Source organism: Megachile rotundata, chromosome 10 (assembly GCF_050947335.1).
Source record: "Megachile rotundata isolate GNS110a chromosome 10, iyMegRotu1, whole genome shotgun sequence".
In the NCBI taxonomy this organism is placed as follows: Eukaryota; Metazoa; Arthropoda; class Insecta; order Hymenoptera; family Megachilidae; genus Megachile; species Megachile rotundata.
This window is the reverse complement of record NC_134992.1, coordinates 10,385,113-10,399,205: the sequence shown is the minus strand read 5'-3', so window position 1 is coordinate 10,399,205 and position 14,093 is coordinate 10,385,113. Positions and strand designations below refer to the sequence as shown.

The window sequence follows — 14,093 nt, the reverse complement described above, 5'->3', positions numbered from 1 at the left end:
AGGGGAACAATGTCGAGAAGAAACGATTATGTCGTGCTGGTTCATCGATCGATAAAATCGACACGCGGGGATGGGGTGACCGACGTAAAACGAGCAATGCGGTTACAATGGGAAGCTGGTAAAAAATAACGAGACCTGAATCTTGGTCAGGGATGCGATGGAGGATTCATTCATCTAAAAAGATAATTATCTGGAATCTGTTATGTATGTTTTCGGCGGTGGACTGGATATGTTAAATTCGGATTAACTCCTTTGCTTTGACAAGTCTGACTCGTGACACACTTACAAGTTTTATTTATGACGCATTCGAGGTTGACTCGTGACGCATTCATAAGTTACTCATGATACACTAATTAGTTTGACTCGTGACGCACTTATAGGCGAGTTATGACGCACTCACAAATCAAGGCTCATGATGCACTCACAAGTCTGACTCATGACGCACTCACAAGTCTAACGCATGACGCACTCAAGTTTTATTTATGACGCATTCATAAGTTACTCATGATGCACTCATTAGTTTGACTCGTGACGCATTTATAGGCGTCTTATGACGCACTCACAAATCAAGGCTTATGACGCACTCATAAGTTTGACTTGTGACGCACCTGCAAGTCTAACTCAAGACGCACTCAAATCTGACTCATGACGCACCCACAAGTTTGACTCGTGACGTACTCATAAGCGACTTATAACGCACTCACAAGTCAGACTCATGATGCACTCAAGTTTGACTTGTGATGCATCTACAAGTCTAACTCAAGACGCACTCAAGTCTGACTCATGACGCACTCACAAGTCTGACTTGTGACGTATTCATAAGCGACTTATGACGCACTCACAAGTCAAACTCATGATGCACTCAAGTTTGACTTGTGACGCATCTACAAGTCTAACTCAAGACGCACTCGAGTCTGACTCATGACGCACCCACAAGTTTGACTTGTGACGCACTCACAAGTCTAACACATGACGCACTCAAGTTTGATTTATGATGCACTCAAGTCTAACTCATGACGCACCCACTCTAACACATGACGCACTCTAGTTTGATTTATGACACACTCAAGTCTAACTCATAATGCACCCACTCTAACACATGACGCACTTTAGTTTGATTTATGACACACTCAAGTCTAACTCATGACGCACCCACTCTAACATATGACGCACTCTAGTTTGATTTATGACACACTCAAGTCTGACTCACGACGCACCCACTCTAACACATGACTCACTCTAGTTTGACTTATGGCGGTAGACCCAGATAGATCTAGTTTTGATAAAAGAACTACGGAAATTTGATAATTTTTCCAAACAAGAAGAGGAAGATTTCACATTGCGTAACATTGAACGAGGGTTCGAGGAAGAAGAGGGCAGAAGCGAGAAACGCGTTGCGAATCCGAAGACGAAGCGTTGCGAGCTGATCGTAAAAGCAGCCACGGCCCGCGGGAAGGTCTGTCAAATAAATAATCGTCCGAAAGCGTGTGCACAGCTTTTGCATCGCGCGTGTATTGTTCGCGCGTGACGTCACATCCTCGAAAACACTATTATTACAGGTACCCACCTCCGCCGCGTTAACGTAGATCACCAGCGCGCCCCTTCGAGCGGTCCCTCGGCTCTTTCCTCTCGATCGCGCCTTCCATCGCGCCGGATTTATTAAACGGAGGCCATTTTCTTGCCTCCCTCTGCCCACACTTCTTCCATGTTCTTCCTCTATATATTTTTTTAGCTGGATTTCTTTCGTTGGTGGAAATTTTTATGTAAAATACGCGATGTGAAGCTTGTTAAGTTTGGTTGGGGACGTGTTTTAGTAGGGAAGGTGGCGTTCGTTGTATGGCCACGCTTTGTATTACAGACAAGTTGAATTGTTACGTAATATATAAGCACGTGTTATATTGCCACGCGTTATATAGCCACAGGTTGAATTGATACGTTTCGAATTATCACGCTTGCAATTGTATTGCGTTGAATTTTCACGAGTTATATCATCACGTTTAATATCGTCATGTGTTAGATATTCTCGCATTATATTGCCACGCGTTGTATTACCAAATATTGCATTTCCACGCGTTGCATTGTTGCATTGTCACATGTAGTATCAGTACATATTAGTAAATATTCTATTACTCTTCATTGTCATGTTTTGTATTTCTACTCCTTATATGGCCACCAGCTATATTGCAATCGTATTTCTAAATATTACTATTCCTAAGTGATATATAACATATTTTTCTATTACCTATCACACACCATAGCGTCCTACTTTCACACACGTCATCCTCTCGTTATATTGCCGATTAATTAAAATTGAAAATCGATAACAATTTCCAGTGAAAATCACCGCATTTCCAATCAGTAATCCTTTGCTATATTTCCAACAAAATTTTTATGTGAAATTCAACTAATTTTTCTAAGTATTTTTCCTTTTTCAAGAATGACATCGATTAAATAAATGAATATTCAGCGAGTAAGAATTTCCGAGTTCAACGTAACAATCTAACCTTTCAGCGTGGAGAAAAAGCGGGAGGACAAAATGGCGAAAAGCGTAGGGAGCGAAGTGGATGGCGCTTCGCGGCTCAAGGTTGACGCACGAATTAACATCTCGCTTGTTCTCGTCAGCTTCTTTCTGCGAGCTGAAATAGCGGATTATCTGTCGCTTCGCTGCAAAGATCCGCTTCGGATTTCGCGTGCTTAAAGCCGTGGAATAAGTAGCTTACAGAGGATGCACGATCCTCGCTTCTGACAGCCTCGATCGAGCTTTTAGCTGATTTTAATCTGATTAACGATACCCTGCCGATGATCGAATAATTTCTTCAAATGAATAAATTGTAATTTTATGTTCGAACAACTTCGCGCTCCGACTTATTTATTACAAAGTCTCATAAATAATTAAAGGATAAATTACGTACAAAGTTTCTACTCTCGTGCATGATAAATTCGATACATTAAACGTAATAATAAATTCTGCCTCGCGGAAATTTTCGTCAGACGGTTAACGAGAAAAAAATATGAGAGTTCGAACACAATCTGATTGCTGACCTTCGTCGTACGAATGTCATGTTTTTTATGATTTATGATGCCAACGTAGCTTTCAGCGGATGGGAGTCATAAATTTATAACAGAATAACAACTCTCAGTGATCGATTATTGCACCTACTTTTTGCTCTCACAACCGTAGACGACCCTTTTCCTTAAATTAACAGACTTTCAAATAATAAATTCTAACTTTTATTGCAATATGTAAAATATCGCAATAACCATTAAAGACAGAGTGTAACCTTGTTGCAATAAATAAAAATCAAATTAATCGTTAAGATATGCAAGTGAAGACCTTGGGGGCCTCGAAAACAACCGAGCTTCTCTTTCTCCTTTTCTTCACCTCGCTCTTCTTTATTTTTCGCTCGATTATTATAAATCGAGATGTTTGCCAACGAATCTGCGCAGAATCTTTGTTGCTGCTCGTTTTCCTCTTGTACGTAGTTGTTTTTTTTGCGCCATCTTGAGACCAACTTCGATGGAACTGGCGTTTGAATGCGAAGCAGAAGTGGACCACTCGGATGAAAGTACATGTATACTCGAAAATTGAACTTCCTTTCACTTTATGTTCGGATCGTTTGTGTCGTGTTGGACAGGACTCTTTTGGAAACGAATTTTATTGAGTTGGCGTGAAGATCTTGTTACGTAACTTTTTGTGAGAAAATTTTTGTTATTTGGCACAGTTAAATGTGGTATTTGGGATACTGTATTGGTCATTTTAATGTGTAATTATTTTTAGTAGTAAATACTCGTTCAATTCTCTATTCAAATTTTCAAATTTTCAAGTTTTCAAGTTTTCAAGTTTCCTAGTTTTCAAGTTTTCTAATTTTCAAGTTTTGAATAGGTGGATTTCCAAGTTTTCAAGTTTTCTAATTTTCAAGTTTTGAATAGGTGGATTTCCAAGTTTTCAAGTTTTCTAATTTTCAAGATTTGAATAGTTGGATTTCCAAGTGTTCAAGCTTTCTAATTTTTAAATTTTGAATAGTTGGATTTCCAAGTTTTCAAGTTTTCTAATTTTCAAGTTTTGAATAGGTGGATTTCCAAGTTTTCAAGTTTTCTAATTTTCAAGATTTGAATAGTTGGATTTCCAAGTGTTCAAGCTTTCTAATTTTTAAATTTTGAATAGTTGGATTTCCAAGTTTTCAAGTTTTCTAATTTTCAAGTTTTGAATAGGTGGATTTCCAAGTTTTCAAGTTTTCAAATTTTCAAGATTTCAAGTTTTCAAGTTTTCAAATTTTCAAGTTTTCAAGCTTTCAAGTTTTCTAATTCTCAAGTTTTAAATAGTTGGATTTTCAAGTTTTAAATAGCTAAATTTTTTAGTTATTAAACTTTAAGAAGATAAATTTTCAAGATTTCAAAACTTAAATAATTGAATTCTTAACTTATTAAATTTCAAGTAGTTAAATTGTCAAATTTTCCAATTTTAAATATCTTAATTTTCAAGTTAACAAATTTCAAGTGGTTAAATTTTCAAGGTTTCAATTTTTAAATAATTAGATTTTCAAGTTATCAAATTTCAAGTAGTTAAATTTTCAAATTGTCAAATTTCAAATAGTTAAATTGTCAAGTTTTCCAATTTTAAATAACTGTATTTTCAAGTTAACAAATTTCAAGTGGTTAAATTTGTAAGGTTTCAATTTTTAAATAATTGAATTTTCAAGTTATCAAATTTCAAGTAGTTAAATTTTCAAGTTGTTAAATTTCAAATAGTTAAATTGTCAAGTTCTCAAATTTCAAGTAATTGAATTTTCAAATTGTGAAGTTTCGAATAGTTAAATTGTCAAGTTCTCAAATTTCAAGTAATTGAATTTTCAAATTATGAAGTTTCAAGTAGTTAAATTGTCAAGTTCTCAAATTTCAAGTAATTGAATTTTCAAATTATGAAGTTTCAAGTAGTTAAATTGTCAAGTTCTCAAATTTCAAGTAATTGAATTTTCATGTTATCAAATTTCAAATAATTAAATTGTCAAGTTCTCAAATTTTAAGTAATTGTGTTTTCAATATAATAAATTTCAAGTGACTTAATTGTCAAGGTCTCAAACTTTAAGAAGTTAATTGTCAAGTTATCAAAGTTCAAGTAGTTAAATTGTCAGGTTCTCAAATTTCATATAATTGAATTTCTAAGTTATCAAATTTCAAGTAGTTAAACTGTCAAGTTCTCAGATTTCAAATATTTGAATTTTCAAGTTATCAAATTTCAAGTAGTTAAACTGTCAAGTTATCAAATTTCATGTAGTTAAACTGTCAAGTTCTTAAGTTTCAAGTAATTGAATTTTCAAGTTATTTTCAAGTAATTGAATTTTCAAGTTATTTTCAAGTAATTGAATTTCAAGTAGTTTTCAATAAAATAAAAATTGTGAAATTTCCAAGACCACATTCAGAAGTCCATAAATTATCAAACCGAAACACCGAATCCATGAAAATCAATGTACACTGAAATTCCCTTCTCGTATATTGCCACCTAAGCATGCGAAATGTCCATACATTACCCTTCGAATTCAAATTTACGATACCAATAACTTCATAACAAAAATTCCCAGTAAACACCTGAAATTGACAAGCGTATACATCAACCAAGCCGATCGTTTCTAAAGTAGTGCATTCCTAAATCTACATACAATACGCGCAGCTGACGAGAAGTCTCCTAACCTAACCTACCCATATTTCGGTGCGAAATAAAATCGAATTGTTTTGATATCCTTGCGTGACGTCGCCGCGATCTTAGCATTTCTTTGTTGATTTTTTCTCTTACTTTTTTTTCGATTATTCATTGTGTCACGGTTGGGCGAACACGCATAGCTGAGCACGCGCTCGAAATAGCGCGTTTCAGGGAACGTCTGTATCGCCTTAGCGCTCATTCGTCGATCTACGCGCGATACGAAGGCGATATGGAAATGTAACAAATTGGAAGATCTTGATCTTAATTGCATTTCCGACTTGACCAGTTACTTCTGGTACGTTTCAGCAAAGACGATGTCGACTGGTTTCGAGTGACGCGTTGAAAAATGACGGACGCTTCCTTTTTTAATCGGCGACGGATTAAACAGTCTATAAATAGCGTTTATTAAGTTGAAAATTACGAGTTTTAGAATAAAAGCAGAAGGAGATTTAATTTGCATTTAATCTGTGAAATGGAAGATCCTCGATTTAGCTGCGCTACCGTGATAAGTTCTCGGGGACTCACAGCAGGTAGTGCTCTCGGCTTTGACAAGTTTCATCTGTAATTTTAATGATATTCATTATACTACGCTTTCGAGTGGTTAGATTATTCATAACTGTTTAAATATGTTCTCATAAAATGAGTGTACGGTTCTCATGGAAATTCGCGCGTCATACGGAGACTCGAGTCGAAAATTATAAGAATCGAAGGAAGGTTATCTGGGAAGAAAGAAAAATGATTAGGAAATGTGGTCGTATGTGCAATCTACATATGTAGATTCTTATTATTTCGATATGCTGAATTTTCATTTGCATATGCGTTTCAGAAACACGGAATACCGTAACGTTAATTGCACATGGGAGTCGGTAATGTGACACGTGATCGTATCGGTTATGATATATGTGACTTTGATACTTTAGATTAGAGGTGTAGTATTAAGAGTAATTAATGATATTTTCCTTTGGAGATTTTTTATTTTTGTGTAATATATTTGTTGGCAGGTGTGGTGGTAGTTGGAGATTTATTTAGATGGGAGAATGGTATGGAATAATTGAAAAAGGATAATTGAAAATTATTTTGAGTTCTAATAATTTTTAATTCGAATGATTTTCAAATCTAACTGTTTTCAATTCAAGTAATTGTTAAGTCAAAAACTTTCAATTCTTACAATTTTCAATTATTGCAACTTTCAGTTGAAGATATGTTCAATTCAAGTATTTTTCAATTCTGACAAATTTCAATTCAAGTATTTTTCAATTCTGACCAATTTCAATTCAAGTATTTTTCAATTCTGACAAATTTCAATTCAAGTATTTTTCAATTCTGACAAATTTCAATTCAAATATTTTTCAATTCTGACAAATTTCGATTCAAGTGTTTTTCAATTCTGACAAATTTCAAATTAAGTATTTTTCAATTCTGACAAATTTCAATTTTGACAGCTTTCAATTACAATAATGATCAATTCTTGCAAGTTTTAGTTGGAGAAATATTGAATTCAAATAATTTTCAGTTCTGATAAATTTCAATTCTGACAACTTTCAATTACAGTAAGTTTCAATCCTTACAAGTTTTAGTTGGAGAAATATTCAACTCAAGTAGTTTTCAATTCTGATAAATTTCAATTCTGAAAACTTTCAATTACAATTAGTTTCAATCTTTGCAAGTTTTAGTTCGAGAAATGTTCAATTCAAGTAATTTTCAATTGTGACAAATTTCAATTATGACAACTTTCAATTACAATAAATTTTAATTCTTAAAATGTTCAATTCTTGCAACTTTCAGTTGAAGAAATGTTTGATTCAAGTAACTTTCAATTCTAACAATTTTTAAATCTTGCAACTCTTAGAGAAATGTTCAATTCAAGAAATTTTCAATTTTGACAACTTTCAATTACAATAAATTACAATTTTTTAAATTTTCAATTTTTGCAACTTTCAGTTAAAGATATGTTCAATTCAAGTAACTTTCAATTTTGACAACTTTCAATTACAGTAATTTTCAAGTCTAATAATAATCAAATACAATAATTTTCAAGTCTAATAATTTTCAATTACAATTTTCAAGTACAATAATTTCCAATTCGAATTTTCAACTCCAATAATTGTCGATTCAAATAAATTTCAATTCTAACAATTTCTACCTCAAATAAATGTCAATTATAATATTTTTTCAAACAGTTCTTAATTCTTCAATTTTCAATTCTAAAAATTTTGACTCATAACAACTTTCAATTCAAATAACTCTCAATCCTACCAATTTTCACATCGTCCAATTATTTGACCACTTATCTAAATATGTTAACTGCACTTCATTTATGTTAACCAATCGGAACGTTTTCCATTACTCCCACACCCTGTACCTCAAAACACACATAAATTCATCAAAATCAAAAAACCAATATATTTATGAAAGGACAGTTGCGGGGAAATTGAAAAAACCAATTCTTCCCCCATATTTCACCTTCGAAATTCATTCAGTCTTCAATAAATTTCAAAGGTGAAATAAGTTGAAGAAATTAGTTTTTTCAATTTCCCCCCAACCGTCCTTTCATAAATATCTGTCCACACAAGGGATAATTGGATTTTTTAATTAAGAGCCCTATCCCCCTCATTTAGCTGTTTATAGGTTCGTTTATTCGCCACGGAATCCAAAAAGGAAGAAACAAATGTGGAGACCGAACGAATGCCGAAGGATCGGCGACGTCCTTGCAGGACACACGTCGCTCTTTTTCTCTCTCCTTCTCTCTCGCCACGTCGTAATAATAAATTCTACGCAGCAACGTGACTTATCCGAGTCGCTCGCGGGTAGGTGTGCGCAATAATTGTTAATTGTCGGCGCCGATACACGCTCCCGATAACACTAACACGCCGCGCGTTTCAACGTGCCCGCGCGTCCATTTTTCCGTGCCAGCGAGCAGGCTACCGCTTTTCGCGGATACTTTACGGCTTATTATGGAGCGATACGATTTTCCACGCCGTGGCCGAGCCTTAATACGAATCGCGACAACGGCCATATGCCTCTGAAGTGGAATTTTATTTTTCCGTATGGTTGCACGCGACCGTTCCCATTCGCGAGCTTTGCTTGTTCACTGTTTTGTATGCTTCAAGATTCGAAACAGATTGAATACTGCTCTGTCGCACTTTTAAACCCTTTTTACTGCATTTTTATATTTGACTGCATTTTTATATTTTATTATAGTTTTATATTTTATAGTTTACTTTTGACAAAGTTAACGCTTATTAGTTAAAAAGTTAGATTTATTAACAAAGTGACATTGGATCTGTCATTTGTGAGGGTGCTGGTTTGTCTTTGGTTTTTTGTTCAAGCACCGCCATCTTTAGTGTGCTGTGTTACTAAAAAGTTTCCACCTTGAAAATTATCAAATTTGAAAATGTAAAATTGAAAAATTGAAAAATTGAAAAATTGAAAAATGGAAGAAATGAAAAATTGAAAAATTGGAGAATTGAAGAATTGAAGAACTGAAGAATTGAGGAATGGAAGAATTGAAGAATTGGAGAATTGAAGAACTGAAGAATTGAGGAATGGAAGAATTGAAGAGTTGGAAAATTGAAGAGTTGGAAAATTAAAGAGTTGGAAAATTGCAGAGTTGGAAACTTGAAGAGTTGGAAATTTGAAGGGTTGGAGACTTGAAAGTTTGGAAACTTGAAGGGTTGGAAAATTGAGGAGTTGAAAAATTGAAAAATTGAAAAATTGAAAAATTGAAAAATGGAAAAATTGAAAAATTGAAAAATTGAAAAATTGAAAAATTGAAAAATGATCAAATTGTCGAATTGTCAAATTATCAAATTGTCAAATTGTCAAATTATAAAATTGTCAAATTATAAAATTGTCAAATTATCAAATTGTCAAATTGTAAAAATGTAAAAATGTAAAAATGTAAAAATGTGCCAATTAAAAATTTGAACATAACCACCTTGTACACCTAAGCACTTGTTTCATTAAATCACATATTTAGCAAAAGTTCGAATCCCCAACGTGACACTGCAGGTTGTCGTAGGTAGGTCAATTGACCTTTATCCAATCTTTCAACGTAGATTTCGTATCTCTCGCTGAAGCAATTCCGTATAATTTGACAACGTTTTTAAGCATTCGTAAAGCAATAAATTCAAGTGGCTAGTGACAATGAACATGATAGAGATATGTTGATCGAACGGTGATAATTTAATGTCGTACGATTAGCGTAATAGAGTGAAGTTTCATGTGTGTTCAGCATAAATAGTGAACGATAAATATGAAGGAATATTTCTGTATGTCTGTGTGTGAAGGCGACGTTCAAGATCTTGATATGTTGCAGATCGTCAAATGTCAGTTGAGTGTTCTTTCGTTCTATATTATAAGGAATATTGGATAGTAATGTATGATGAAGTCAGTATCAGATTATTATCTCTCACGTTATTAATGTATGTTAATATCAATGTTGATCCTATTTTATTTTGCTGTTTGTAAAATAAATATGATTATGGAAATGAATCGAACTTGATCAGATGCTGTTAAGTGGACAGAGAGGAGGACTTCTGTTAAGACACAGAGAGGAGTATCATTTTCTTGTGACTTTGGAAACACGTAAGACAAATGTAGATTTAGAGAAGATAGATCCAAGTGAAAGCTGGATCTAGGAAAAACTTAAACCTGACGAAAGCTGAAAGTCAGAGAAAATCCAGGTTTAAAGGTGTTCTAGATCTATTCAGAACGTATAGCTAACAACAATGCGGCTACAATTAGAACCTGGAATTAGCTAGGATTTAGATTAAACCTATATCAACCTACACCTATCGAGAACATACATCTAACAACAATGTAGCTCCTGGAATTAGAAGTTAGAACCTGGAATCAGCTAGGACATAGATTAAGACTAGATCAACCTAGACCTATTCAGAACCCATACTCAACTAGACCCTAGTTCTAACTAGAACCTAGAGGTAGATGAGACATGTATGAAGCCTAGATCAACTTAGACCTATCCAGAACCTATACCCAACTCAAACCTAGAATGAGATGAGACTTGGATGAAGCCTAGATCAACCTAGACCTATCCAGAACCTATACCCAACTCGGACTTGGTCCTAGCTAGAACCTAAAATGAGATGAGACTTGGATGAAGCCTAGATCAACCTAGACCTAACCAGAACCCATACCCAACCAGACCCTGGCTCTAGTTAGAACCTAAAACTACATAAGACCCAGATTAAGCCTAGATCTAGTCCTGTGTAGAACCTAGATCTACCTAGAACCCATATCTACCTAAAACCTAATCCCAGCTAAAACCCAGATGAAGTCCGAGCTGATACTAAATCAGATACCAGTCGATTCAGCCTCCAACAGGTGGACCAGGTACTAATTCGCAAAAATCGACAATCTCATTTGCTTCGTAATCAGCGAACGTCAACTCGACATTCTGTTCTTTTGTACCACGTCACAATGCACCTACATTGCACCTATTCGTGCAAGGAGGACCTACTCATCTAACATCAGAACGTTAGACCTCCTCATCCAACATCAGATCGTTAGACTTCCTCATCTAACATCAGAACGTTAGACCTCCTCATCTAACATCAGATCGTTAGACCTCCTCATCCAAAATCAGAGCATTAGACCTCCTCATCCAACTTCAGATCGTTAAACCGCCTCATTCAACATCACAGCCTTCGACCTCCTCCATTTTCAAAACTATATTAAAACCTTGACTATGTAAAAGCCTTGATCACTTACCCCGCCCTGAGTGAAGCAGCAGCAGCAGCGGCAGTGAGTGTAAGTTGCTGCGCAGCGGCCGCACCCGCCGCAGGATCAGCAGCCACCAGCTCAGACAGCACCAGAACCGTAGTAGTCGTAGTCGCCGCTCCACAATTCGGCACAGTAGCATTAACAGCGTGGCGTACCCCAGGTGGAAGATCATCCTCATGCTGCAGCTGAAGCTGCGGATAATGATGCAGGTGCAGGGCCGTAGTAGTCGAGCCAGATCTAGGTGTCACACACGTCGGGGGCAGCAGTCCAGCTCTGGTGACCGCGGAGGGCGTCGTCGGCGAGGGTGGTGATGGTGGCGGTGGTGGATACTCAACCACCTGCACCCGATCAGCCTCGTTCTCATAAATGATCTCCTTGTCGTGCGTGTACATGACGGTCTTCTGACCGTCGTTGTAGATCAGGTCGATCATCTTGTGCTCGCCGACGCCCAGCGTCGAGTTCGCGGAAGACGCGTCACCGCCTGGTGTTACGCGGCCGTCGGTGTCGTCGCCGGCGCGTTGTTGAACGTCGTCGGGGTCGGTTTGAATGTGCTGAGGGTGGTGGTGGTGGTGGTGATGGTGGTGGTGACGGTGGTGGTGATGGTGGTATTTCGGGTGGAGAGAGTGCACCGAGGATGGCTCGTGCAGGTCTAATACGTTCACTGGCTGCATCGTTGCCAGCAACACCTGTTGCTCGCTCTCGTTTTGATTTTGGTTGCTCAGGGAGGAGGACGCCGGTGACACTGGCCCCTCTTGTACCTGCAATACATGGAATTTCATTCGAATTTAATATAGCAGCTTTGTATTAAGTTAATACTTTGCATTACTGTGCTTTGTGCAGTTGTATTGTGGGCTTTATTTAGTTGTGGGAGACAGAGGACCTGGGACGTTGGGGACTTTGAAGATCTACTTTGATACTTCTACTCTATCCTTAATAGTAAATTATTGCTTTACATAATATATTATTTACCTAATTTTCAGTATAATCAACTTGTACAAAAACAATACATAAATCAGATAATATTCAAAACTCAGGTACTCATAATTATTTCCAAATAGATACATACAATCTTCGGAATGTTATTACAATTTAAATGTAACCAATTACAAAACAACAATTTTCTTAATAAACATTCTCGGTCCACATCCAACAAAAACTTTCCATAACGTCATTCATCGTCATTCATAATTTTCATCATGAACATAAAAACCATGATATTACACATGTGTATACATAGATATATATATGAATACACATGTTGCAAAAGAAACAATTTTCTTTATAAACACTGTTGGTCCACATCCAGCTAAAACCTTCCATAATGTCATTCATCGTCATTCATAATTTTCATCATGAAGATAAAAACCATGATGTTACACATGTGTATACATAGATATATATGTGAATACACATGTTGCAAAAGAAACAATTTTCTTAATAAACACTGTTGGTCCACATCCAGCTAAAACCTTTCATAATGTCATTCATCGTCATACATTTTCATTATGAACATAAAAACCATATTGTCACATATGTGTATACATAGACACATATCAATACACATGTTGCAAAAGGAACAATTTTCTTGATAAACACTGTTGATCCACGTCCAAATAAAGCATTCCATAACGTCATTCATCATTTTCATCATGAACATAAAAAGCTTACTGTTACACATATGTATACATAGACACATATCAACACACATGTTGCAAAAGCAACAATTTTCTTGATAAACACTCTCGGTCCACATCCAACTAAAACCTTCCATAACGTCATTCATCGCCATACATTTTCATCATGAACATAAGAACCATATTGTCACACATGTGTATACATAGACACATATCAATACACATGTTGCAACATCTACTATTATCCACAAGTTCCTACAATTAGTAAAACTAAATCAAACTTATAATTTGTGTCTCTAAGATAATTCCACAAAGTGGTCAAGAAAGGATGACAATGTTGACCCTCGAATATTCTGCTGAGTCGATCAAATTTCCACTAGACTCCGCCAGTATGAAATTTCGTACAAAGGGGTTGAAGAGCTCCTCTGAAGGGCATTCTCGAGAACAAGAGAGGTTTCGAGGGTCCATTGAGGGTGGCGATTCTTTGAGCATGACGAGGGTAGAGCACGTTTTGAAGAGGGCTACAGGTTGCCCGGAGGCAGCCTAATAATACATCTCGATTCTCCGAACACCTTTCGCGAATTCATCTCCAGACAGTTTGAAAAACTCCACACCGTTGTGAAAGTTCATTGCGAGATTACGATCTTACATAATTAAGTAAATTGCATAATATTCATCGTCGATGTAAAAACATTCAACAGTTCGCTGTATCGCTTCGACTAATTAGTGACCCCGACGTGACCTCTAAACTCCCTCGTTAACAGGGGTCTTCCGTACACGCGAAACGGCTCCTCCGTTACGCCGTCGATATTTATGGTCTGCGCGTGGCAATTTCAGAAAATCCTACCGTTTCAACACGCGGAAATTTATGCTGCCGCGTGTTGCAACGCACGGCTTCGAATGCTAATTACGTGGTGCGCGACAAAAATTTTGTTAATCGATACCGGTCGGACCGAAGCCACCGTGAGCCGCAATACTTGGAAAGATCAAAGGATCACGTCGGTCTTTATTTAATA

The 14,093-nt window shown here is 36.3% G+C and overlaps 2 protein-coding genes across 6 annotated transcripts in view; one reads left to right on the top strand and one right to left on the bottom strand.

Moving 5' to 3' along the window:
- The window catches only part of LOC105662063 (uncharacterized), a 137,853-nt gene that overhangs the window by 67,641 nt on the left and 56,119 nt on the right, over window positions 1-14,093 (top strand). The gene's annotated exons all lie outside the window — the stretch shown is intronic.
- grh (grainy head) overlaps window positions 1-14,093 on the bottom strand; it is a 226,217-nt gene that overhangs the window by 195,585 nt on the left and 16,539 nt on the right. For all 3 annotated transcript variants that reach the window (XM_076536590.1, XM_012281969.2, XM_076536591.1), the window contains exon 3: window positions 11,432-12,201. In XM_076536590.1, coding sequence (XP_076392705.1) covers window positions 11,432-12,201 — 770 coding nt within the window. The remainder of the gene's footprint in view (window positions 1-11,431; window positions 12,202-14,093) is intronic.